The 27,556-nt window shown below is 51.2% G+C and overlaps 1 protein-coding gene and 1 long non-coding RNA gene across 12 annotated transcripts in view; one reads left to right on the top strand and one right to left on the bottom strand.

Moving 5' to 3' along the window:
* Positions 1-10,628, bottom strand: part of LOC121020506 (uncharacterized) — a 14,012-nt gene extending 3,384 nt beyond the window's left edge. Inside the window, exons 1-3 of one of the 2 annotated variants that reach the window (XR_005786168.1) lie at positions 10,208-10,628; positions 7,623-9,133; positions 7-266 (exon numbers count right to left, since the gene is read on the bottom strand). This is a non-coding gene — a long non-coding RNA (uncharacterized LOC121020506). Of the gene's footprint in view, positions 1-6; positions 267-7,622; positions 9,134-10,207 lie in introns of those variants that run through there. The other variant, XR_005786169.1, reaches the window with a different exon arrangement.
* Positions 1-22,079, top strand: part of PHACTR1 (phosphatase and actin regulator 1) — a 567,250-nt gene extending 545,171 nt beyond the window's left edge. For all 10 annotated transcript variants that reach the window (XM_040460558.1, XM_040460556.1, XM_040460562.1 and 7 more), the window contains 5 exons: positions 5,518-5,573; positions 10,844-10,905; positions 15,281-15,421; positions 18,218-18,294; positions 19,104-22,079. In XM_040460558.1, coding sequence (XP_040316492.1) covers positions 5,518-5,573; positions 10,844-10,905; positions 15,281-15,421; positions 18,218-18,294; positions 19,104-19,119 — 352 coding nt within the window. In that variant the 3' untranslated portion in view covers positions 19,120-22,079. The remainder of the gene's footprint in view (positions 1-5,517; positions 5,574-10,843; positions 10,906-15,280; positions 15,422-18,217; positions 18,295-19,103) is intronic.
* Positions 22,080-27,556: the final 5,477 nt, after the last annotated feature.

The raw sequence follows: 27,556 nt of genomic DNA, 5'->3' as shown, positions 1-27,556 counted from the left end.
GGCAGAACAAATCCCTGTCCCCATCAAGAGCCAGAGCAGCCAAACCTACCGGGGTTTCGTCACTTCTCTGGGGAGACAGCCTCCCCTGCTCTGCATACATTTAAAGCGTCTGGACACTTCGTTCTCTAGCGTCTCCTTATTCCGAGGCAAATCCCACGTTGCCATGAGCTTCGGGCTTGTTTGTTTTTCACAGTCTTTTCACGCAGAAAGAAGAGCCTTCGTTCATTTGGTTGTTTCTTGTGGTCACCAGCATAGAGTCTTTCACACTAATAATACACAAAATCCATTCTTAAATAGAAGGCTGAGATCGGGGGCTGGCATGTGGCCATTGATGGCGTGTGGCATTTAAACAGGAACTCCGTGACTTTTCGGTTTGCGGCCAATGCAGATCATTTCGCTGTGGCCCGTGGTAAAGAAGAAATCATCTGAGGAGTGCAAACAATTTTGCAGGTCAGAGCTGTCTTGTAAACCAGGGCCACACATGTAACAGCAAAGCGATTTAAACAGGTCACTTGCGCGCACGTTTTAAACTTCTACTTTTGGATAGTTCACTTTATATAAAAGTTTAACTCCTAAGAATGTTTCTCTTACCGTCTAGCATATAAATGGCCGTGTCTGAATACCTAGTCAGGAACAACTTTTTAAAGTTAATGTGAGTTTATTTTTTTTTTTAATATGACATTTATTGTCAAATTGGTTTCCATACAGCACCCCGTGCTCATCCCAAGAGTTAATGGGAGTTTAAATCAAATTAAATTGTACCATCGAATCAGGGGTAAGATACAGCGCATTCAGAAAGCACCTCTGTCGTTTTCTTTCTTTTTTTGTTTTGAGAGACAGCAAATGGGTGAGTGGAGGAGGGACAGAGAGAGAGAGAGAGAGGGAGAGGGAGAAAGAGAGAATCCCAAGCAGCCTCTGCGCTGGATGGAGCCTGACGCGGGGCTCGATCTCACGAACTGTGAGCTGAAACCAAGAGTCGGAGGCTTAACTGACTGAGCCACTCAGGCGCCCCACACCTCTGTCCTTATTCTGGAGTCGTCAGCAGCTTGGGATTACTCATAAAACTGACCGCTTCATTCATACAGTAATTGTGCTCTGCCGTCTGGCTTTCTAGTAACCACTCTTTCTGCACAAGGTAGATCTCGAAAGGAGCCAAGCAGGTGGCTGCCTTACATGGACCATGCCAGGCTGCCCTGGGTCCTTCCCTAAGATGCTGGTCGCGAGAATTCTGAAGCTGGAGCTTTATCGTCCCTTTGGTTTATGAACTTGGCTCTGTGCAAAGACAGATCTGTCAAGGAAAGAGAATACTCTCTGCTGATGTAAGTCATCTTTGTCGTAGACCAACGTACTTGTGTTGCACAGTACGTGAGAGCCATCCGTTGGGAACTCTTCCTGAATTCTGATACCAAACTCACCCTCCTACATACAACACACTCCGTCCTGCTCCATCATGGTAAAGAGCCATCCCTCCCCCATGTGAGAAGTAAGGCCTTCCTTCTCTGTCCCCGGACCCCAACCCCTCCTGCCTCCTCGGGGCTCCTACACTACCAGCTGAACCCTCTCCCTCCCTCCATAGGCAGCTTCTCACCAGCACCACCTCATCTGGAGTCTTTCCAGGAAACGGCGTGAGCCTCACCGGCGCCCCCTGCACCTGCACCCTCTTGTCCAGCCAGGCTTGGGGAAGAGTCACCCATACTCGTCTGTTTTCTCACCCCCCGTTCTCAACCTGCTGCAGCCTGGCCTCCGTCCCCTGCACTCCCTAAAAGAGCGCCAGGCAAGCTTGCTAACGGCCTGCACCCTGTGCTTTTCCAGCCTCACCAGCCTTTCCAGCGTCACCTCCCTCTGTTGGCCAGGCACGTCTTCCCCCCTCGCTCCCGGGATGGGACATCCTCGGTCTTCTCCCACCCTCACGCACTGCCCTTCTCTGACCCCTGGCGGGTTCGTCTGGCTCGGTCTGCACCGTAAATGGTGGGATTCTGTGAGGTTCCGGCCTACAGCCTCTCGCCTTCTCAGGCCATGCCCCGTCACGCTCCTGGCTTTGAAGATTCTCCGTAGTGCAGACCAGCCACGGGTCTCTGTCGGTGGCCCAGACCTCTGCTCCCCACTGAGCTCAGTGCGTGCCGCCGCCTACTTGACCTTGCCACGTGGGTGGTACAGAAGCATTCTGACTCAGCAGATCCAAACTCAAACTCGTGGCTCCCTTCCACCCTTCCTGTCCTCCTCCACAAAGCCCCGCCTCCCTTCCAGTGTTCCCGTCTCAGCGAACGGCGTTACCATCCACCCAGTTGTGTTACGTCACGAAACCTAAGATAGACGGACGGACGGATCTCCCCCCCACACACACCTGCTTCTCCCCACCCTGTCCATCTAGGCTCCGTCTCCGTGGATTGTCAACTTGGCTTCCTAAGCGCGAGCGCCTCAGCCGCCACAGCCCAGCCTGGGTGACCGTCCTCCCCCAGCAGGTGGCCAGTAGCCTCCCAGGGCCTCTTTCCCAACTGCCTCTTGCCCGCCCCCCCCCCCATCCCCAGCCCCTTCTCCATAGGACAGCCAAGGAGATGTGTTGTAAAGCTGAAATGTGACCCACTTTATCTAAAACGTAAACCCTTCGCGGCTTCCTGTTGGCTCCTTGAGAAAAGATCAGAACCCTGAACACAGCTTCCCTGGGCTACACGGCCTCGCCCGCCTTCCTTCTTCCCCTTGCTCTCCACCCCGGCAAACTGGCTTCCTCTGTTCTTCAGATTGGGGTGCGATGTGACTTCCCCCCGGGACCCCTCTCCCAGCCCAATCGGGTCAGATGCCAGAGACACTGCCCCGGTGCCTCCTGTAGGAAGCTCTCACTACAGTCACATTCCATACTTACTCCCGTGACTATTTGATTAATGACTGCTTCCCCCAGAGGCAAGGCCTTGATCTGTCTTTACTCATCCAGTGCCTAACACAGAACCTAGCACAGAACTGGCCCTCAATAAATAACGAATAAATGAATTTATGTTTGGATGGGGCTGAGTATATGGCAGCTGCTTCTAAGAACCACTCCTGCACATAATAGGCATTAAATCAGCCTTAGCCTCTTAAATTGCTGTTTACTCTTTGCAGGGAAAAGAACGGAGTCCAATACCTTGTCCACGGCAAGTCGGTTCAGAGCCGAGCCACAGCTAGAACCCAGATCCTCGACCTCCTGAGCTGTTCTGTGCCTTATCCTCACAAAGCCACAGGATCATTTTCCTCCCCAATCTCATTTTTTTTATAGCTTATTTATTTTTGAGAGAGAGAGAGCATGTGCAGGGGAGGGGCCGAGAGCAAGGGGAAGAGAATCCCGAGCAGGCTGTGCGCAGTATCAGCCTGGAACCCATTGTGGGGCAGCTCGATCCCACGAACCGTGAGATCACGACCTGAGCCACAGTCAAGAGTCGGACGCTCAACGGACTGAGCCACGCAGGCCTCCACCCCCGCCCCCCAGTCTCATTTTCAAAGCCAAGATAGCTAATTATATAGCACATGTCCTTCGGGAGGGCTTAGCTGCATTTTATGGCTAGGATTAGCCTCGATGTTCTCAGACCCTCTCCAGGAAATGAAACATAAATACAGGGCCTCATTTGAGAGCATGTATCTTTGACTAAAGGCTGCCTCGTTAACAGAATTTGCTCTGGTTGCAGTTCACTCATTGTTTCGTCCCCTCCAAATGTGACCCATAGGAAACACAAAAACGAAAAAGCCGGCACAGAACCAGGCGACGGGTCTGGCAACAGAAATCGATGGGCTTCTCAGCATAAGCCAAGGGTGGAACGTTCTGCAGGCGCTTCTGGGCATGAGCTTCTAAAACATTGGCCTAACTCCTGGGATACAACCTCCACCTTGAATCTGGGGCTTGTTCGAAACATACTGACCCCAAAGCCCTAGCTTCATTCAGAGCCTGGGTTCCACCAAGTGGTCCCGTAAAGATGGCTGCACACCCCTTACCGATGAGGCAAGGATTCTGGGGGAGGAGAAAGGGAAAGGTAAGGCAGGGCTTGCAAGAAGCTCATGCCAAGTGGGGTCTGCATTCCAGACCGATGACATAGTTTCCTCCGGAGGTCTGAGAATGCTATTTTAGGAAAGGCTTCGAGACTACGGAGTCCAAATTTAGAGCCTCCGATATTGCAGATTTCCATATATACAGCTGGTCCTTATCGGTGGGAATAAATAGCGCCTTAATGGGGCATTTCGAAAAGAAAATGACTAATGAACGGGAAGACGTTCTTATAAACTTAAAAATGCTTTGGAATACAATTTCCAGCAGTTTCCAGGGTGCTGTAGATTTTACAGACAGCTGACCAGAAATCCTTTCTCTGGTATCAAAGCCCATTCCCTACCTATAGCATATACGGTGATGACATTGGGGTTTCACAGGATCCATTGCTTGGCCCAGGGCAATGAAGAGAATTACAAGTGACCTCAAGCATTGCACTTGAGATCTTTGCACTCGCTAACTCCACGGACTTTATATTTTCACACTGGGTCTCTCTGGAGATCCCGTGGTGTAAACACCTTGCCAACTAGAGACACTTGGTCGCCGATATTTGTAGAAGCAGCAGGAGAGCGCCCCTTTCCACCCCTTAGGTCCCAGTGCAGGACTCCGAGGAGCCTCGGACTCCTTCTACAATTTTCTCATCTCACACACACCTCATCCCATGGGTGAAGCAGGAGGCTGCACTTGGCCGGGTGGTTGGTTAACCAACTTCCAAAAGCTTCAAAGCAAAAACGCACAAACATCTCTGTGGATGGTGAGGCCCGCTGTTTGTGTGACTCATTCCTGGAATCTTTTCCGCCCGTACCAGCTTGTAGTTCTCCCGTGTGGCACCCTTCCCACTTTCTGGCGCCTTCTGTCACCTCGTGGGGCCACCAGGGTCTGTCCCCGCCCTCCACTGCCGCATCATGGCAGAGTTCATGCCCTTGCTGTGATGGTTCCCTTGTTATGGCTCAGTTCCGTGCCGGCGACAGGAGAGTCGTTTCTGTTCCTGCTCGCTTGTCATTCCACGTCTAAGGCGGCCCTGGTGGTGACGGGTGGGGACAAGAAGACCGTCTATTGTTCTTTGCAGACAAGACATGCTCTCTTTCGTCACCCCGGGGCCATGACCCTCTTTATGGTCTAACTGGATCTGCACAAACATGGCAAGAAGCAAGCTGTAGCCTGGGGGGTTGGGGAAGAAAGGCAGAGGCCACAGGAGAGAAAGGGACCTCTGTGAAGAGAAGAGTCCACTTGCCCAGAGGCCCCAGAGGAGCAGGGCGGGGCAGGGGCTGATGACGGGAGGAAGGAGGAGGGTCAGCCTGGCATGACGTGACGCACGGTGCCTTTCCTGGGGTTGAAATTGAGGAACTGAGGATGAGGTAGTAGTAAGAGCCGGTCTTTCAGAGCACAGGATGGAACGGGACCTCCGGCCACTCACTCTGTCTCATGCATCTACGAGGGCTGAAGAGATTAATGACCCAAGGAGGATATGATATGGTCCAAAAACTTTTCCTGGATTTTTTCCGTAGGCGGCTGAGCCAGAGGCCGACCGCGGAGGAATTGGAGCAGAGGAACATTCTAAAACGTAAGTGACTGAGCCCGTGGCGGTCGCTGATGTCTTGCGGTGGCGTCGGTTATTCGTTCACCCGTGGGCCGCCAGCTTTGTCCCTTGTGCCCGCGTGGGAATGACTGCGAACCGCTCTGCCGGTTGATGCTTGACCCTCCTCGCGTGTTACAACAGCCAAGGCAGCGTCCCCACAGAGAAGGCAGATTCGGGTTCACTAGGCCCATCCAAAGCTCACGGGCTGCAAGGGCCACCTTCCCTTTCGTGGGCTGTAAAGTCAGAGAAGCTGCGAGATGAGGGCAAGCAAAGCCACTCAATGATTCCGAGCAGGGTTAGGGTCACCTTCCAACCCAAATGGGCTGAGAACCCACAAATGTCTATACTGACGGCTAAAAGGAGGCAGACAGCCGCTGGAAGGCGGGGGCTCGAAACCATGACCTTCCGTTGCAGCTGGCTCCCCCCCCACCCCACCCCCCCCCCCCCCCCCGCCCCGCTTTGAACATGAAATGCAAAGTCTAGGAAAGCATTTCTCAGGGAGAACGCTTCCTGTCCCCTCTCGGGATTTCTACAGCTGGCCCACGGCCTGCCTGCCGAATGCTCTCACCCAAAAGAAACTCGCCTGTCACCCTGGCTGTGGCCAGAGACCATGAACGAGCCCCTTGTTCGGTTCAGGGCACAGGGATACTTGAGTAGAGCGAGGGAATCCACTTGGCGTCCCACCAGCGTAAAACGAAAACACACAAACATCTCAGGGACGCCAGCATGCCTGCATTTGGCGGGAGATCTTAAACAGTTAAAAACAAACCCCCTCTGCCCACATCTGCCCCATCTTTGTTACTCCTGCCACCAGCACCTTTCTAAGATGGGCAGCAAATACTATTTTTAGTTTCACTCATGACCCTTTCTCCCCACGCACACATCCGCTTCTAATTTCTAGAAAAGAGAAATAACGTGCTATTGCACAGTTTCCTGGGAATGTCATGGCATGTGCACGCGCGTGTATGCATGCACGTGCGCACACACACACACACACACACACACGCCAGCCACGTGAAGCCTGTTTGAACAGCTGGATATTTCCACTTAGACCAAACTCAAATGTGCTTGATCTTTTCTACCCACCACCCCCCATCCCCCCTGCCCCACTGTGGCCTTGGGACTTGCTGGGTTTTGAAGGGTTTGCTGCCGGGAGCTGTTGAGTTGCTGTGGGGGCAGGCGTGTGGCCCGCAGCCCCTGCAGAGGACCTGTCCCTGCTGTATCTGCCTCTGTGGACATCCTGCCCGCCCTGCTCCCAGCCTTGCTGCCTCCCCAGCTCTCAGCAGGTGTTTTCAAGGTTGGCTTTCCTCATTGCTGCCCGCACCTCACATACCCCCTAGGTCTCTAGGAATTCGTGTATATGTGGTTTTCTAACCAAGAATGCCCTTCACGGTTTTGAAGCTAAATATGCCATAAAATGAAAGAGAACTTTTTCAGATGATTTCCAGGGTTGGGGGGGGGGCGTTTGGCCACCTGATCCATTGTAACCTTTCCGTTGTTGGAGACAAAGAAAAGCAGGTGTCCGTTTATTCCTAAAGTGGGAAGGCGGGTAAGGGTGTGTCCTTCCCCCTCTGTTGCTTCACCCACACACATACAGACACATAACACAGATCTGTGTTCTTTGGAGGAACCAATCTCAGTGCCATTTACGTGCTGTTCAGTGGCCTCCAAGCTGCCCCCAAACAAAGAAGCTACCGCTTGGGGCACCTGAGTGGCTCAGTCGGTTAAGCATCCGACTTCGGCTCAGGTCATGATCTCCCGGTTCGTGAGTTCGAGCCCTGCGTCGGGCTCTGTGCTGACAGCTCGGAGCCTGCAGCCTGCTTCGGATTCTGTGTCTCCCTCTCTCTCCGCCCCTCCCCTGCTCATGCTCTGTCTCTCTCTGTCTCAAAAATAAATAAAACATTAAAAAAATTTTTTTTAATTAAAAAAAAATAATAAGCTACCACTCTCTGGGGGATTATTCAGGTCTCAGAAATAATTCTCTCAGCAAGGGCAGGGGGTTTAGAAAGAGGAGGTCTAAAATCCCCAGCTCACCTCTGGCTTCCGGAAGGCACCAGCTCCTACTTGCTTGCCCAGATCCCTGGGAGACTTCAGGCAGGTCCTCACATTGACTTTTTGTTGCCATCTAGAAAGACCTTCAGATCTTAGAGACCGTTACTTTTGTCTGGTAAGCCTGAGGGGCTTAGATCCAGGGACCAGAGCAGAAAACATTGTTCGCATGGTCCCCTTTTGTTCTAGCCGCCCCCTCCTCCTCATCCTGTTCAAACAGCCAAATGAAAGAACTGCCTGACCGCATTCAAACAGGTTGATCATTTCAGTTTTCAAAACTTCTCAGAAATGAACTTCTCCTTCGTGTGAACTTTTATTTTTTTCCTCTGTATTCTGGAACTTGGTTTTCCTAAACATGTTTTCCTTCCTTCCTTCCTTCCTTCCTTCCTTCCTTCCTTCCTTCCTTCCTTTCTTTTTCTTTTCTTTTCTTTTCTTTTCTTTCTCTTTCTTTCATTCTTTCTCTCTTTCTTTCTTTCTTTCTTAAGTCTGTTCTGATGGTTACTCAAGAGATGTTTTCATGGTGTAAGAAAACACCCTCAAACAAATTCTTCTAAACCTTGCTTTCTGGGCTCTGAGTCATTTGAGGAACGCGATCTCTGAGGGTGCTGTTGAGACACAGGTCGCGGCTCTGCGGTAGAGCTTGGAGGGCCCGCAGCTACCTTCCAGCCCCACCCTGCCCGCCCCCTGGAGGCAGCACCTGCTTTGTCCCGCAGCCAATGAGACACTGTGCACATTTGAGCACATAATGAGCACACTCTGATGGTGGCAGCAGGTGATGACATCACGGGCCTTTCTTAGCCTCTCTGTCCAGTGGCCTAATGGGGTTGTCTTGGTACCCTCAGCCTGAGAATTCATGGCCCTCGGTTTGTAAATGGCTTTGAACTAGAGGTATAGATTCCATAGGTGGTGGCTCGTGGCCCTGCCCCTCAGGGGGACCTAAGAAACACACCCAGGAGAGGAAGGCTCCCTGCTCTGTCGCAGAATGCCGCCCTCTGTGGCTCGTAGGGGGCTTGTAGGATGAGGAGAGGGTCCGGATTGGAGTTTGAGGCCAGTAACCAGCAATGAGGAGGAGGGGCTGGCCCCAAGCAAAGCATGACGGGGAAGAGGCTGCTTATTCTAGTGAGAAAAAAAAAAAAAAGAGCTGGACTGTTTGTCTAACTAGCTGCGTGGCGTGGGAGTAGCCACTTAACTCCCCTGGGCTTTCGCATCCTTATTTTCAGAATAAGAGTGTTAGACTTGGTGGTCTCTTGGGCCCCTCGTGGCCATACTTTCCTGTGAGCCTGTACATTTTAACTAAGTTCCCTTGAGGTGCCTCCTGGGTACTCACTCTCCAGACCAGACCTCCCCTTCTGTACTCCAGCCACCTGCAAATGCAGCTTGCCAGGGGTCTCCCTTCTTCTTGTTTTCTGCCTTCCAGTTTCTCTCTGATAGATTAGTTCGTACTAAGATGTTGATGGCTGACTGGTTTCATGGGTTTTTATCCAAGAGAAATTTGCCTATTAAAAAAAAAATGTTAATGTTTATTTTTGAGAGAGAGACAGAGTGCAAGCAGGGGAGGGGCGGAGAGAGAGAGAGGGAGACACAGAATCCGAGGCAGGCTCCAGGCTCTGAGCGGTCAGCACAGAGCCCGATGTGGGGCTCGAACCCACAAACCGCGAGATCATGACCTGAGCTGAAGTCAGACACTTAACTGACTGAGCCACCCAGGTGCCTCTCGAAACTTGCATTTTTAAAGGAGTTCTGGGAGGGAGATGGGATATCTTTAAATCCAAAGGAAAGGGCTCTCATGTGGGGGGCCAGGGCCCTGTGGGGCAAGTTTCCGTGGAGACCAATGGTGGCCTTTGCCCACCGCAGGATGTGAGCATTTCTGTGCCCCCATACAAGATCCTCAAACGCACCCCACCCCCCAGGCAGCCACAGCAGGCAAGCTGTGCCCCTGGGGGGTGTCGCTCAAGGGCCTGAGCTCTGCTCTGAACTGCCATTGTCCCTTCCAGCTGGAAGTGTGAGTTGCCTCTGGTTGTGGTGGCCGCTGTCAGGACCCGCAAGGAGGAACAGGGTGGGACCCCGCTTCCGTGCACAGGGGCTTCCCTCTTTTATCGACCTGGCCAGTCGTGAGCCAACTGAATGGCAAGTGTGCCCTGAGTTCAGTTACTGAAACATAATTTAGCAGCAGTGATTTGATGCGAAGACCAGGCTGAAGGAGATTGCCTTCACGGATGCCGTTCTGAATTCAGTGGGTGAGAATCAGAGACCTTCTTTGGACACGGTTTGATTTCTGTGACCTTCAAGCTAGACGATATCGGGCTTAGACCCTCGCCTCCATTCCAAGGCCCGGAAGGAAAGTGACGTACCCAAGGTCACTCGCTTTGCTTAAAATAAGCCTGCATTCTCTGTCCTCCACACCTCTGCCCCCTTCCCCAGACCCTCTAACCTATGGCTCTTTAAACATCTGGTGAGTAAGTCACCCCGCATATCAAGCCAAGAACGTTTAGACTCCGAAGTCTGCTCTCCTAAGACACTCCTTAAAAGTCTAAATGCAGGCCATTGTGTCCCACACTCTGGCCTCACACCTGCTCTGTGGACTTCTTGGAAGACTCAAAGAATTAATGGAATCAGGGCTTGCGAAAGGTGAGCGTTTTGAAATCCCTCTCCGCGTGCCCAGTGCTGCATTCGGCCTCAGCCGTGCCTGGTTTCATTTCTGCAGCCAGTGGCAGGCCCCCCCCACAGGCTGTTCTGTCCCCACAGAGCACCAGACATGAGGCCACATCACAATGAGCCCCCGTCAGTCACTGTGAGGCCCAAGGCAGAGTTGAGCCGGCCTGAGTCTTGTCCAAAGAAGGGAGCCTCGCCTCGCTCCAGAGGCCCATGTCCCTGCTAACAGCACCCTCATCCTGTTAGGACCTACCTCCCTGCCTTAGAGCCATACTTCTCAGCCCGGCATTTCTGCCTGGAGACTTGAAAACCTGTGACACACACGGAAAACACAGTAAGGTCAGCCAGCTCACCATCAATTTGAAACAAGGCAGGCAGTTTGGAAAGCGTCCCATAGGCAGGAGGGTGGCCGCGGTGGGGTGGTGGGGGACAGGAGCTCGCTCTCCCCTTGTTCAGGTCGTGAGGGGCTTGGCCTGGAGCCTGCAGAGGTTCAGAGGGTACACTTGCGTGTGACACTGTTCCCAAAACCAAAGCATGGTCAATGTTTCTTGCAGCTCGGAATGAACAGGAGGAACAAGAGGAGAAAAGAGAAATCAAGAGGAGGTTAACTCGAAAGGTGAGCGGGTTCTCCAGGCGGGAGCTGGGACAGGACAGCGCGGGCCACCCTTGGCTCCCGGGCCGCCCTTGGCTCCCGTGCCGCCTGCGGGCCCCGGTGGCCTTGCAGCTGCCTGGCCTGGAGGAAGTTCTGTCAGTGGCCCCGCGCCTCGGCTGTGAGAGTGAGCGGCTCTCTAGATTTTCTGGGACTCCCCCCGGGGATGGTGGTCATCAGCTCAGTTTCATGGCCTTCAGTGCTTTGGGCTGGTGACATTCCACTGCTTGATTCTGTGACACCCATGCCTCCCTCCCCCCAGGCAGCTTGATGTCAGGTGCATTATGTTTTCAGTTACCGCGAACATTTTGTTTTTGAGAAATTCACCGTAATGCCACCAAGCATGGGAACGTCATGATCAAAATCGGTAGTTCAAATGTAATGCAGTTATTTGCTGTGACCCTGGGAGAGTAAGTTTTCCTTGCCTCCCCTGATACTGTGCCTTACCTATGAACTGAGAACTACTTGGTTTTATTATGCCAGATCCAGCTTGAATTCCTGAATTTAGGAAAATGCCCAAAGAGCTGATAAATTTACTGCAGGTGTTTGAAAAGCACTTAAAGTCACAAAGCTGGAATTCTTATGTATTTTCACCCCCAGAATAGGTGATGCGGCAGTGTGACACAGACCCGAGTGGATCTAATTCCATATGAGTGGCCTCTCCAGTAACAGACTCTTAGTTGAGGCTATTCCTGGATGGTGTTGACAAGTTTAATCAGTTGATAACACAGGAAATGGAACTATGTTCTGTTTTTAATCAGCCTCCTACAGTGACCTTCTTGAGAGAAAGATACTCAAATCTTAGAGACAGTTAAGAGACCCATTAAAATTAATTTTCAAAGGTTTATGAATGGACTTTTCTCCCTAGAAATATTATGTAAAGGAAGAAATGCAGAGATCCTAAAACATCATGCCAGTTATTAAGGTGATGATTTGTGCGTCTCTGACTTTGTCTCCCTTGGAGCATCCCAAATACCCAGTGACAAGCCAAATGCTATCCCAATTATAAGGAAAATAAACAAGAGCCTGAAAGGCCAGATGACAGGCTGGCGTCCCCCTGGTTGGGAACTCGAACAAGAGCTAAGTGACCTCACTTTGTCCAGGTGCCCTCACCCAAGTCAAGGTCTGATTCTTTAAATCCCTAAGACCACCCCATCTTTGGAGGCAGGGCGTCCTTTCTCCCGAGACTGAGTAGTGAGGAGGACTGGGGAAGATATGCCGCCTTGTTTTAAGTGTGTCCTTGAAATGACTTAGACTATCCAGAGGAGGCTGGTGATAACCCCTCCTTTCTGATACAGAAAGGTCTAGACATTTCAGGAAAAAAAAAAAATCACATTTTCATAAAATTCATTGGGGTTGATTGCTGCGCCCAAAGTCTCCTAAACTTGGGGGTTTCTTGCTAAAAGCTAGAAATAGGAAAATACTTAAGACTATATTTAGCTCGTGTCTTTTTAAAAAGAGTATACAAAAAGTCAGCTAATTGCATAATTTGGCAAGGGAGGAGGGTTCCCTCCCCCGCCATCTCCCGAAGGATGGGTACCGCTAGGGACAGGTGCCCCCAAATAGCCCCTCGTTTTTGCAGGTCTCCAAGGCAAGAGAACTTCCTTCTCTTCCTCCCGGTCCCCTCTCCCTCCTTCTCCCAGGAAAGCTGCCTTATAATTTCGGCATTTGCCCTCCCCTGGGACTGGCTTGGGGAATGAAAAATGACTTTAAGGGAAGGGAGAACCGCTTTGAAGGGGAAGACTGGAAGGCACTTTCACCTCTGTTTTTGCCGACAGAGATGTGAGCCTGCCAGCAGGTAGGGAATTCTGTGGTGCCTCCTGGCCCTGGGCAGATCTTTCTCCTCTGGAGCCTTGAGCACGGCAAGACCAGATGCCAGGGACCATGGCTGTCGTTCGGTTACCCGCAGCCCTAAGGTTTCCTCAGTTCAGTTCTATTTCGTTCTAACGCAGTAGGAAGAGGAATGAGAGCCAGGAGCTGATACAGGACACTGATAGCAACAGACCAGTCGTCTTCTTCAGCCACATTGAGACTAACCTAAAAATTATGTGCTCTGTCTTTTAATAAATGCCAGCCTCCCCCTTTGGGAAAAAAAAAAAAAAAACATGCTGGCTAGCTAAATGGATAGATGGATGGGAAGAAGAAAAGAAGGGAGGGAGGAGAGGGAAAGGGGAAGTGCGCTTGGGTCAAGTTGTATTAGTGGATCTGGGGCCTCAAGTAATTTACTTTTCAGTATTTGGTTGCAAGTGATATTTCTGCCATAGATTGAAACATAATGCTTCCAACCTCTGCCCCCCCCACCCCCCCCCCCCCGCCCCTTCTTCTAGCCCGCCATCCCCAGAAAACGGACTTCGGCCACAAAGATCATTTCCTCGCCATCTGAGGAAGGACCCTAGGTTCATGTACCCCAAAGGCAAGCCAAAGGCACATCTGAGCACTAAGTAGCCAGGGGCACGAGCCCATGCTCGCAGTGGAGGGTCCCAGGGGGCATTGGTTAGGTGGCCTACACACCACCCGAGACCCCCCCCCCCTCCGGGGGAGAAACCTGTCCCCTCCTCATTCCTTCCCTCCTAGCACTTGGGAGCAGCGCCTTATCGATTTGGAGAGATCGTGTCTAAAGTCTCCGATGGAACTCAGGCATGAAAAATAGCCCCTGACCTTTGGATCTAACATTTAGTTTTCTGTTCGCTCCAGACTGCCACCAAGTCTGTTGGTAAAGTATCCAGAGCATGATTTCTGGAAATATAAACTAGAACTTCCGTGCTTAACCTTCCTCTTGTCACAGTACGCTTAGAAATTAGCACCATGTGCCCAGCATTTCGCGGTAAATCTTGCTAGTCCTAAGAAGCACAAGAGTTGTTGAGCAGGAGTCCTTGTGTAGCTGGGGAAACAGGAAATGTTTGCATGTATTTTAACGAGTGTGCAAAAGCTGCCTGAACTCACATTGCAGAGGGCATGTGTTTGAGTCCGGACGGACTGTTCACGGTACCCCACGAAGCCTGGGACAGCTGTGGGTTTCCTGCGACAGGCCAGCACTGACACCAGAAGGTCCTGTCCCAGGAACACCAGGGCTGCCTCAGCACAGATGGGAACCACTCTGACAGGGGGCTGCGTGTGGCCCAGGCAAGTGGGCCACAGCCCGCTAGGCCTCTGATCCCCCACATCCCCCCCTCCCACCATTGGCCAAGAGGGAGCCGCAGGCTGCTTTGGTCCCGCCTGCAGCCTGGCCGTACCCGGCTCCATTCTGTTTGATCCCAGCCAGGCAATCATCTAAATCCTTTTCCGCGTGCTCTTCCACGGTCCACCAGCTGGCAGCGGGCTGGAGCACGCTGGCACCACCAAAGGTGTGTGGCAGCCGCGGGAAATCGAGTCAGGACAGCCAGGGTGGTTGGGATTCACTTGTGCGTCTGTGTGTGTTGTATAGGCCTTTGTGGTGGGGTTGTATCTGACTGCACTTTCTGTTGATAGAAGTATATACAGCGTAGGGCTTGGAGGAAAAAGTGCTTTAAAATAACGTCGGTTAAACGTGCGTTCACAGCATCCTGAAGACACGGTGACGGTGTTGCTCCAGGAGAAATAAACCCAGTGACAGGAAGCGATGATAGAAACGTCAGCCTTGTGCCGCCCAAGTACAAAGGGAGGGTGCTCGTGACTGGGACCGCGAGGCGGCTAAATAAATACACATTCTCGTCCTAGTTGTTGCACCCCTCACCGCAGACCCGTCCTGAAGGCCTGTCCCATGCCTTCCTGGCCTAAACCCAGCCTCGCCCTGCATTTGCGGACAGACTGTGAGGAGCAGGGTCCCCTCTGGCCTCGTACATCATGGCTGCGGACCCCTGAATTTGCATATTGTTTGCACATCCGCCCTTTGGGGGGTCTAAAACACACGCATTTAAAACGATTTCCAGCCCCATCCTGCAGAGCACACTCAATCTGACACACGGGCATGGGCTTACAAATCCAAAATGAGACCGAAACCTGGTGTGAGGTTCCCGTCCCCGAGTGGGAGGCACAGTACGGGTGTGGGAAAATCCACAGCGGACGCCTGCACCCACGCGGGCAGACAGGCCGCTTACGAGGAGACGCTGCAGTGTTATTAAGAGTCAGCCTACCTGTCTATCCGGATGAGCCTGAAGGTAGCTCAGGGGATAATAAAGCCCTCTCTCTTTGAGTTCTGGAAAAGTCCCAGGTCCAGGAGTCAGAAGCCCTAGGTCCCCACCCCGGGCCCTGCCCCTCACTTGCTGAGGGATGTGTTGGTTGCCTCTCAGGACCTCGTTTTCCCACCGACCCAGCAGTCTACACTCCTCTGGCTGACCGGGTCCATCTCTCTCCCTCCCTGCAGCTCAGCCAAAGACCCACAGTGGAAGAACTTCGAGAAAGAAAGATCCTCATCCGTTTCAGTGACTACGTGGAGGTGGCTGACGCTCAGGACTATGACCGCAGGGCCGACAAGCCGTGGACCCGCCTCACCGCTGCCGACAAAGTAAGCCGAGGGGCGAGGAGTGGGGTAGGGGGTCCTCGTGCCTCAGTCTCCCCCCGCGTTGGCGTTCCCGCTTGCTGCCGGGACCCCGGGCTGAGACCAGCAGCGAGGCCGTGGTTGCAGTGGCCGTCATGGGGTGCCGAGCGCCCCCTGGGCCTGCTGAGGGTGCCGCTTCTCCCAGGGCTCCAGATAACCTGCGGGGAGGTCACCGAATTGATTCTCCACTGCCGGAGAGAAGGCACGCGACAGTCACATAATGTCATGCTGAGTGACAGCAGGAGGAGAGGCCGCGTGGGTGGCTGTGCCCACAGAAACAGAACATCTGTATGGGCCCAGAACGGTTCACGAGTGCGAGGCTCCAGGCTTCTCGCAGCCCTTCGTGGAGAGGACGCTGTCCTCCGCACCCAGTAGGATTCGCAAAACTAAAGAGAGACCAACTCACTGTGTCTGCGATTGTTATACCCTAACGGTAGAAACGGGCCACAAATCACAGAGACGGCAAAACGTGCCTCGCTACGCTAAACCGTCATCCGTTTGGAAAACAAGAAGAATCTGAGGCTGAGTTTTGTAAGAAATGCAGTGAAGCAAAAGGGAATTCTCACCTGTCCCCTGGACCATAAAGCGAAATGAACCTCTGCTGCGTAATCCTTTGGGACCCTAGTCCAGTCACTGTTAGGAACTGGAGAGCTGAGGGCCTTTTAAAACAAAATCTAAAATAATGACCACGTCTGGTGTGCAGGTGACACTGGGGAGACTCTGGCATACATCGGGGGCCTTCTCTTGAGTCCTGCCTTCGCCCCACGAATTCGCAGGGCCGGTGCCTTTCTTACGTGGGCTGCGGGGCGAGGCCGTCTACAGTGCAGACTCTGGCCTGATGGAGTGCAGGGAGTTTGAACACAGGGAAGCCGCGGCACGCGGGTGGGAACACTGGGGCCAGAAGCAGGCTTTCCAGAAATGCCTCCCACACGGTGGGTCCACCCACAGGTCCCGATGGAGTGGAAGCCTCTGCCCTCCTCTTAAACGTAACACTCATCGCTTCCCCAGACAGGCATCTGTGGTAGTGACCCCAGGAACCGGCACCACCATCCACCAGACAGACACACAGACCCAGAGGCCCAGCCCCCAGGCTGTTGTGTCACAGAAACGGGAACAGAGGAAGGAGCCCTGGCGCCTCCTGCCTTTTGTTCACAGCCTGACTGCAGCGCCCTTGCTGACCGAGGATGAGGGAGGGTATCAGAAAAGCGGGGGGAAAGTACAGCGCGTCTCCCCGTGCACGTGCTGAAGTTGTGCGTCGCATTCAGGGGACCCAGTTCCTCAAGAGCTGCAGCACAAGAACAGGAAGTGGCGCCCACAGAGGGGGGTGTGCCTGCCTTCTCTGGGGGGAGCCACTCTGATCCTGCCTGCCGGCCTTTCCGGCCTCTCAGTGCCTTGACAGTCCCATCGAAGGAAATACAGCAAAACCTCGGACTGTGAGGAAGACAAGCACACATTTCTAATAAATGTTAACTTGATAAATGAGCGACATCTTGGAATGTGAGTAGAGCGTGACGCCGAACGTCACATGATCACAGCTGAGCCAGTGGTTCTTGAAATTCGCTTTGGGACACAAGTGCTTTGGATTGCAGGCGTGTTTCCAGAATGAACTGTGCTCACAAACCAAGATTCTACTGCACTCCCATTAGAAGGAGCTCTGGGAGGGAGCGCCTGGGTGGCTCAGTCGGTTAAGCGTCTGACTTGGTCTCAGGTCACGATCCCACGGTTTGTAGTTCGAGCCCCGCGTCGGCCTCTGTGCTGACTGCTCAGAGCCTGGAGCCTGCTTTGGATTCTGGGTCTCCCTCTCTTTCTCTCTGCCCCTCCCCCCCCTCAAAAATAAATGAACATTAGAAGTAGCTCTGGAAAAGCGCGCATGTTTAGAATTTCAGTGCCTGGGGAGGAAGTGAGGTTTTCTGCAGTGTCAGAACCTTCTGTTCCACCTCCTCGTCTGTCCTTGCATCCTGCCTGCCTGCCCTCCCTCAGCCACAGCACATCTACGGGTGCTGCTGGAAGCGGGCAGCTACTCAAACGACGCCATACCCTGGATAATGGCATAGACCACCTCCGAATCAACAGAGCTGTGAAAGAGCGAGGTCTTTGTAAATCAAACGGAAAGGAGGCAGCTGGCAATCACCCATTCCCTTAATTTGAGGAATTTGACCCACCCCTTCTAGAAGGACCCATCCTGAGGCAGCACAGTGCTTGTGCTGAGCTTAGATTGTTTGCCTACGGAAGATGAGGGGTTGACATTTAAATGTGCACTCGGGGCATCAGGTGGCTCTGTCGGTTGAGCTTCTTTGTCTCAGGTCATGGTCTCACGGTTCGCGGGGTGGAGCCCCGCATCAGACTTGATGCTATCGGTGCGGAGCCAGCTTTGGATCCTCTGTCCCCCTCTCTCTGTTCCCCTCCCCTGCTCGCACTGTCTCAAAAAGAAAACATTGAAAAAACACCACAACTTTAAAAGTGCACTCAAGACCCCAGGAGTGTGGGGCAGATCTGCATGGCCTCTTGCTGCCCCGGAGGCGCTCCTCGGAGAGAGGAAGAAAAAGACACTTTGGGCAGTAGGCCAGATATCATTTGCGATTTACATTTAGGGGGCGGGGGGATTCTCTGTCGGTTCCAGGTGATTTTCTTTCCCCTCCCAGTGAAGGAATTCATTTTCCATACTTATACTGGGTCGTTCAGCTTTGTCAAACAAAACAGGTAATAAGCGAACTCCCTTCCATCTGTCTCTTCTGCATATTCACGGACCTCTCTTCATTCCAGGCTGCCATTCGAAAGGAGCTCAATGAATTTAAAAGCACTGAAATGGAAGTTCATGAATTGAGTAGACATTTAACAAGGTTAGTAAATTGAGGGGTTCTTTTCCCTTTTTTTTCCTTCAGATGGTCATACCTGCTTCCCAACTAACTGCCATCTGCTGCCGGATTACAGGTGGTGTGGTGGGGAGGGGTGGGGGATAAGAGAAGGTCCGCTGTGGTTTCTGAATCGAGGGGAAGGAGCACCGCGACCTTCTGAAGGCCTGGTTTTTCACTTAAAGATCTGTTAAGTGCCAGACCACCCATAACCCCAGAGTGGGTTTTTATGGAAACCTAAGCTGAGAAGAAAAGCCCGTTGACATTGATATCCAGTCAGCCCAAGCCAAGCCTGGGCAAAATACCAAATCCACACAGGACTTCCAGAGTGGGTTTGCTGCTGTGATTCCGTGTGCCCATATCCTCCTTTGGGGAAACTTAGGCAGAGAGAGATTTAAGGGGCTGATACAAGGTCACATGGCTAGCTAGTGGCAGAGCCATTGACTTAATTCTTAGGACTCCTGTGGCGAACACTTAGAGAAGCAGGACGTGCCGACTGGCGCCTGGGCTCAGCCTTGCTGCCGAGTCCAGGCTGAGAGCGTGGGCCGAGGGCCACCAGGGCCGTCCGGTTTGGGCCCCCAGGAGCTCCAGATGAAACTACTCCCGAACATAAGTTGAATTCCGTGGGGGCTCGAGTACTTGAGGAGTTCTGTTAGGGATGTGCTTTTGGCCGGAGGTTTAACCAGATTTAACCTGCCACTCGTCAGCCACGGGGAGTCTGAGGATGGGAAGCTCGGGCTGTGGCATCAGGCATCTCTAGCAGCCCCTTGGTCTTGACTTAATTATTTGTTTTCTAGGTTTCACCGACCTTAACAGTCAAATTCCTCCTGAGTGCTATGCTGTCTTCGAAACATAAATTTATAAGAACCATAAGTGCTGGTATTTATTCACTTCCCCATTATGATGTAAATCTTCTGAACTGCCTTTTTTTAAAAAGAAGAAGAAGAAAAAGGAAACCCGATCAGGATTCTCTTTGCGAAAGCCCAGTGGTCACCACTCCGCGGTCAGAGCTGCTGGTACCGCCGTGGACTCCGAGGGCACTGGCAGGCCAGAGTGGAGACTTCCCGGCGCTCGGAGCGGTCCTGGTCCTCTCCCTCCAGGCCTGGCAGGTGCCGTGTTCATTTAGGCTCCAGCGAACCTCTTCCCCTCAAGTGTCTGTCACCTGGGTCCAAAGAAAGCTGAGGCGGTGGGTTCGGCCTGGAATGGACTGTGCACGTGGTCTGGTTGGCTTTCTAGACTTGGCCAAACACACTGGCTCCGGGTGTGGTGTCCGACTTGGGGGCCTCTTAGGAGGAGGAGGCTGAGAGGGAGCACTGTTCTCAGTCACCCCTGTCCTTTCTCTCCCGTCAGCCGTCATCCATACCGTGAACAAAAGGGAAGATGCTTTTCTGGGGGAGTCTGTGGTCGACTGTCTCGAGAGTGTGTGGGCTGCAGGTATGGAAGGCCGGCACTGAGCACCTATCCTGTCCCCTCAGACTGAGTGGAGCTGCCTCCCGGGAAGCTCTGGTGTGCACAGGGGAAGTTGTCATCTGCTCAGTTCGAATTGACCCATCTGTGTTCAAAAAGCCAAATGTCACGGGTGGTCTTGTGCACCCGGCCACTGCTGTGGGACGCCCGTGGCAGTGGTGCATCTGAGTGTAAGGAGCCTGGTGAGGACGGAGAGGCTGGGGAGAGAAACTGCTTGGCTGATGTTCGTTTTCTCCACGCACCCCAGGGCCAGTGACTGTATGGGTTGGAAGGTAACAGCTTCTGAGTGTAGGACCAATGCAGGCAAGCCAGAAACCATTCCTGAAAGACTGGCTTGCCGGTCTCTGACGGACTGGGACTCCAGAACCACCCAATGGCCTCCTAGTCTCCTTTCTCTGCACTGAAGAGTCTCTGTGGAGGGCCTTCGGGGTTTGGCATATGCCAGAATGCGCAAACACCAGCCACACCTGCCTGTGCTGTACCTTCCTGCTCCTACCCATCTGGAGAGCATCCTTCCTCTCCCTCGTGGTGCTGGTAAAGCTGATGGGAGGTGTATCTCTAGCTGTCCCATTCGCTTGGGACCACAGGAAGGCAGTGCCCTCCTGACGGGGACACCCCGGGTAAGATGTGCAGTGAGTGGAAGGACAGCCCCCAAACCCTAACCACTCTCTTCACGGGGCCCGTCGCGGCTGCTTCTGTTTTCCTGCCTGACCCTGTAGGGCCCTCTGTCACCAAGCCCTGCCTGGACCTCCGTCGTGGTCTCACAGTTACCGTGATTTTTCTCGGTAATGGCTTGCTCTCCTCCACACGTGCCCGAGATTTAGAAAGATCCCAGACTGGCCTTCACAGAAAGGAGTTGACCAGTTCCCACCCCAAAACGTGTGGGAAGCAAGTTACTCTTGGGATGCACACCCATCGGCGAGGCCGTTGTATTCTCGGCAGCCATTAACAGCCCCTGTGGCCGCCGTTAACCCAGGAGCTGTGCAGAGTCTGGGGGGAGCTCAGGGCAGTTCTTCAGGCAGTGCCCAGTAGCCGTCGCAAAGTTGTCCCCGTACCACCGGGAGTGAGCACGCCGCTGCCTGGCCCAAGGAGGGGCCGTCACTAGATCTTTTCTCTTTGAATGTGGAATCTGATAGTTCAGGGAAAACGTGGTCGGGATTTTAGCGTGGCTGTAAACACAGTCTTCCCGAAAGGCTTACTGACGTTTGAATGTGCAAATGGTGTGACGAAAGATGTAGGGCTCTTTCGTTTAACTTCTCTACAGCAGGCACGTATTCCAGGCGGAGGTGCCTGCCTTGCCCGGGTTGGAGTCTGAGCTTCCTGTAACTCACAGCTGTCTTCATGCGGCTCACAGGGCCCTGACATGATGGCCAGGCCTTCCGCGGGCCCAGGAGCGAGTCCTACGGGAACTCATTCCATCGCCTGGACTCCTCCCTCGAAGGCCAATGGCTTCTTTGCTGGCTTTGATTTTTGGGCCTCTGATGCCCTGGGAACGTGACGCCCAAGTCCGTTTCCTGCAGCCAGCCAGCAGCCCAGGTTTCCTGCCCAAAGTGCCCTGTTCTGCAGTCCGCTTGGAGCTGGGGAGAAATTGAACACAATCTCAGCCTCCATCCCCGAAGAGCACCCTTTGGGAGAAGTCAGTTGCAGGAATTAGGGTGCACCTGCTGTGCTACAGAAATCCCACCCGCCATCAGGGTGGGCGATTATTTCAAGCCCAGCTCAGGGGGCTCTGCCACCTCCGTGGACCACAGGTTGGCCCTCTGCCACCTCCTCCCTTTCATGAAATCCTGAGGTCTTTCTAGAAATCTATCCCAATTTCTTTTTTTTGCCATATCGTTAGGACAACTGGAAGAGGTGTTACTTTCTAAGATGGCAAATTGACAATTATAAAAAAAAAGGGGGGGGGGAAGAGATGGGCTAGATGGTTTAAAATGCATCCCCTTTTCTGAAAAAAGCTGCGATTCTCAAAGGTCTTGTGCGTGTCAGTTCCCAGTTGAGCCTTCTGTCCTCTAGGTCAGTGTGAGGAAGAATGTGAAGTTTCTCAAGAGGTTTCCCTCTTGAAAGCAGACATTGCCCCATGCTCCGCACCACCTCCTGTGGCAGAAGGGACTCCTGTTGGCCTCCTTGCTGTGTTTCAAAATTGCTGATCGATTCCTCTCCAAAGCCCTGTAAAACTTTTAAAACGTTAGCCTTTATGTCCAATTAGAGAAACCAAACAACGTGATGGTAGGTGTGATAAAAAAAAAAAAAAAAAAAAAAAAACCAAAAAAAAAAACCTCTGGGTTTATTTTTCTCCCGCTATGGACGTGTATTTATATTTGCCGAATGAATATTGTGCTGTGTGCTTCGATGAATGGGATTTCAGACTCTCCCCGTGCACAGCCAGTGGGTGGAGGTCACCTCCGATGACTTTTTCTTCCCATCTGTCTGTCAGTCCCCAAACCAGTTGCTTTTTCCAGTGGCTTCCCCGGGTGTCTGTACATAGTTTGTCTTCGTATAGGAGCGCTCTCCTGTGTTCTAATTTAACAGATGATGGCTGTGTGAGGAAGACGATGTAAATACAATACAAATTAAACTGGATCTCTATGGCCTAGGTTTTGTACATATAGAAACTGCATGGTATTTAAATTATTGTTTGTCTCTGATGTATGCAGTTTCTTTAAAAACCAAAAAAAAAAAAAAAAAAGTCTAAAAAAAAAAAAAAATCCTTTCCTTGGCTCCCGTGTGTCTTGTCAACCACCGAAAAGAGTTGGGCTACGGCTGGGATGAAGGGCAGGTCAGCTCAGCAGCAAAGCGTCAGAGTTATGGAGGCAGACAACCTCCTCGTGTATCAGGTGTTACTGGGTGCAGGGAGGACGACTGCATGTAAATTAGCCTTCTAGGACTTTCTAAGACCTACTGCCCAGCTGCCCTTTAATAAACTGCAGTCCCTCAGAGTCCTCCCCATAAGAGCAGCTATGAGACAGCTTTGGGTACCAGCAGTGCCGTGGGGTGTCACTGCCCCAAAGCAAAAGCCACCAACTACTTGGCTTTTGAGTACTTTCTCGGTCTCTGGGCGAAGTCTGAGTATTTGTCCTGTAAAGCTAAGAGCTTTATCGCCTAACTTTCTGGTCCTGACTTGTCTTTTTGAAGTGCTGGGGGGGAGGCAAGACAAGTTTCAGTGCTTGTTGGCTGCATTTTTCTAGGTGGATGAAGTGACCGGACAACCGATGTTTGGCCCGGCCCTGGAAGAAGGTGACCCTGGGGACAGGGAACTTACCCTAGCGCGGCTCCCCTGTGCCGCTCCTGGGAGTCCTGGTGAAGGTCTTACCACGCAGGTGCCAACTCAGGAAGTCTGGGTGGGCCTGAGAGTCTGCATTTCTAGCTAGCTCCCAGGACATGCTAATGCTGCTGGTCCAGAAATCATGCTTCTGGGTAGCAAGGGCTGGGACGACAGGAGCCGCTTTTGCTTCGCCTGGGAGTCTCCAGCTCCGAAGACCAGAGTGAGCACACACACCGCTTACTACTTTGCTGAGCAGCGACCACAAAGCCCGCACTGGCCCTCAGCACTCCGCAGCATTGCCTCAGAGGGCACACAGGCTCTCACCTGTGCAGGCGGAGGGACTCTTGGAGCAGGAGTGGCTATGGCAGAGGGGGCGAGGGGTTACAGAAAGGTTTTCACATTTCGTGCTGAGAGCTTCGGCCCCATTCTGCCCCTGCGCACCTGCAGAGCTCTCTGACTCGTAATAAATCTAACCAGCAGGACAGAACTGCAGGTACCGAAAGGCGTGGAAGACCTATAAAGAGAAGCTTTGGTGGCGCCCCCAATAGGCTTCGCCCTGCAAGACGGAAGGAAACGGGCCATCATCCTGAGGGAGCCCTTGCTGAAGTGAACAGAGGCTATGGCTCTACATCCCCAATAGGTAGAGGTGGCCGGGCGTGTCCCATCCTGAGATGTTTAGTCATCCTAGGACAGACAAGTGGTGGCTATGCCACAACACCTAACCAAGCAGTTTGTCCGAGTCATTTTACTTCTCTGGGCCTCAATTTTCTTACCTGGAAAATGGGGACACAATCAGATGTCCTATGATGTCCTTTAGGACATCAGCTTTCTATGACTTGGGTTCATCTGAATTTTAAAACACTACGTCCCAAAGAAAGAGTAAGCTTTAGGTAAGTCCTGGCAGGGCAGTCTCTTAGAGAACAGTCTGGATTCCTCTCCTTCAGACCACCCGCAAGGCTAACGTGCATGCCTGCCACCCCTCCTTGCCATAGGTTGGCCTCCTGGAGGGCTCGTTGCTAGTGGGACCTCCCTGCCCTTTCCCAGTGTGCCTTCGTGGGAGCTCATCCTGAAGCTATCAACCAGACTACCTTCTGCTGTCCCACCTCCCCCTTCCTCTGGGCAAAAAAAAAGCATCCTGGAGGGGCTTGTGGGCCCTGAGCAGTGATGCTTAAGACACAGTCTGTTATCTTCTACACACCCCAACTTCGGGATGCATCAGTGATATGCTTGCTTACACCTGATTATTAACAGAAAGGACAAGTTGGACACCAGAAACACTCCCTCGCTGGCTCTCCACAGGTCCTAAGCACTCGCCTGGCCTCAGATGAACCACAGGTCTACAGATACAGCTCAAATCTACCCTGAGCTCCTGGCCAGGGTTTCTGGATGTCACAAAGCAGCCGTGGAGCATATGTGTTAGGAGCATGCAGTGCTGCTACCCTGGGACCACCTGGCTTGCCTGGTCACACCCTGTGTGGAGCCCTCCAGGCCCCCAGGCTGCACCTGCCTTGGCTAGGGTACTCCCCATGCAAAGCAGCCTGGGACCGTTCAGCCTGCACCCTGCTTCAGCTGCTCCGCCAGGGCACCCTCTACATGGGGTGGCCCAGTACCCCTGGCCTGTGCCTGCCTTGGCTCCAGAGGCTCCATCAGGGTGCCCTCTGCATAGAACACCATGGGACACCCCAGCTCATGCCCACTTCAGCTCAGGCCATTCCACCAGGGCAGCCCCAAGCACAGCCTGTCCTGGGACCCCCCCCCCCCCCGCCACCCATGCCAACTACAGCTCCAGCTGGTCAAAGTCACCAGGCGCACACAGTCTATACAGGGCATAACCATACACAAGACCATTCTTTCAAATTAGGGGAAGTAGGTGCTCCCCCACCCCTGCCCCGCCATTCACATAAACACAAAATTGAGCAAAATGAGAGGAATATGTTCCAAACAAAAGAACAAGACAAAACCTCAGAAAAAGAAAAGGAAATGAAGATAACCAATGTACCTGATAAAGAGTTCAAAGTAATGGTCCTTAAGACGCTCACAGGACTGGAAAGAAAAGTGGATGAATTTAGTGAGAACTGCACCAAGGAGAAAGAAAACTTTATGAAAAAGAACCAGATCTGAAGAGCACAATAAATGAAATAATCAACAGTATATTTGAGGATGCAGAACAGATCTGGGAGATAGGATAATGGATGTATACAAGCTGAACAGCAAAAATAAAAAAGAATTTAAAAGATGAAGATAGGTTAAGGGATCTCCTGGACAACAGGTCCAGCAAACAAACGTTGGCATTACAGGGGTCCCAGGAGGAGGCGAGAAGAGAATGGGGCAAAAGGCTTGTTTGAAGGAATAACAGCTGAAAACCCCTAAACTGGGGAAGGAAACAGACCTTCAGATTCAGGAAGCACAGAGAGTTCCAAACAAAAGGAACACAAGCAGGTCCACACCACACCACAATACATAATAATTAAAATGCCAAAGATTAAAGAGAAATTTAAAAGCAAGAGAAAAGCAAAAAGTTACTTACAAAGGAAACCCTGTAAGACTATACAGTTTTCCAGACCAAAAAAAAAAAAACAAACAAACAAACAAAAAACCATCATCACTAAACCAGCCTTATAAGAAATGTTAAAGGAATCTCTTTAAGTGAAAAAGAAAAGGCCATAATTAGAAGAAAATTACGAAAAGAAAAAAATTTCATGAGTAAAAGCAAACATACAGTAAAGGTAGTACAGCGGTCACTTATAAAGCTAGTATGAAGGTTAAAAGACAAAAGTAGTAAAATCAATTATACCTAAAAAATTAAGGGTAACCACAAAATTGAGAAATGTAAGTGTACACGCAAAATGTGGAAGGAGGAGTAAAAATACAATTCTTTTAGAATGTGTTCAAACTTAGGTCACCATCAACTTAGTATAGATTGCCATATATTTAGAATGTTATATATGAACCTCTTGGTAACCACACACCAAAAACCTGTAATAATAGGTACAAAAAAAAATAAAGCCAAAGAAAGCCAAGCATAACAATGTCATCAAACACAAGAAAGCAAATGATGCAGAGAAGAACTACAAAACAGAAAACAACAAAATGATAATAAATACATACCTACCAATAATTACTTTAAATGTAAGTGGCCTAAATGCTCCAATCAGGGGCGCCTGGGTGGCACAGTTGGTTAAGCGTCCGACTTCAGCCAGGTCACGATCTCGCGGTCCGTGGGTTCGAGCCCCGCGTCAGGCTCTGGGCTGATGGCTCAGAGCCTGGAGCCTGTTTCCGATTCTGTGTCTCCCTCTCTCTCTGCCCCTCCCCCGTTCATGCTCTGTCTCTCTCTGTCCCAAAAATAAAATAAACGTTGAAAAAAAAAAATTTTTAAATGCTCCAATCAAAAGACATAAAATGGTGGAATGGATGAAAAAACAAGACCCACCTATATGCTGCCCACAAGAGACATCAGATCCAAAGATGCACACAGACTGAAAGTGAAGGGATGGAAAAAGACATTCCACACAAATGGAGGCTGAAAAAAGCCAGGTATCAACACTTATATCAGACAAAACAGACTTTTTTTTTTTTAAGTGGACTTCACACCCAGCATGGAGTCCAATGTGGGGCTTAAACTTAGAACTGTAATATCAAGACCTGAGCTGAGATCAAGAGTTGGACACTTAACCAACTTAGCCACCCAGGTGCCCTGGACAAAAGAGACTTTTAAAAAAAGACTGTAACAAGAAGGGCAATATATAATGATAAAGGGATCACTTCAAAAAGAGGATATATAACAATTGTAAACATCTATGCACCCAACATTGAAGCACCTAAATACGTAAAGCAAATATTAACAAACATAAATGAAGAAACTGACAGTAATGTGATAACAGTAGAGGATTTTAACACTTCACATCAATGGATAGGTCATCCAGGTAGAAAACATGGGAACAGTGTCTTTGAACAACACACGAGACTAGATGGACTTAACATATATACAGAACATTCCATCCAAAAACAACAGAATACAATTTTTTTCAACTGCACATGTAACATTCTCCAGGACCTATCACATATAGGCCACAAACAAGTCCCAATAAATTTAAGATGACTGAAATCATATCATGCATCTTTTCTGACCACAACAGTATGAAACTAGAAAAAAATTACAAGAAAAAAATGACAATAAAAACAACACAATGGAGGCTAAACAACATGCTACTAAACAACCAATGGGTCAATGAAGGAATGAAAGAGGAAATAAAATACATGGAGACAAATGAAAATGAAAACAACAGTCCAAAATCTTTAGGAAGCAGTGAAAGCAGATCTAAGAGGGAAATTTATAGTAATACAGGCCTACCTCAAGAAACCAGAAAAATCCCAATCTAATCTTATACCTAAAAGAACTAGAAAAAGAATAAAACTCAAAGTTAGTAGAAGGAAACAATAAAGATCAGAACAGAAATAAATGAAATAAAGACTTAAAAATTAGAAAAGATTAATGAAATCAAGAGCTGGTTCTTTGAAAAG

This window comes from Herpailurus yagouaroundi, unplaced genomic scaffold (assembly GCF_014898765.1).
Source record: "Herpailurus yagouaroundi ecotype Mexico unplaced genomic scaffold, PumYag 250, whole genome shotgun sequence".
NCBI lineage: Eukaryota > Metazoa > Chordata > Mammalia > Carnivora > Felidae > Herpailurus > Herpailurus yagouaroundi.
Note: the sequence above shows the minus strand (reverse complement) of the source record. Positions and strands in the feature narration are given on the sequence as shown.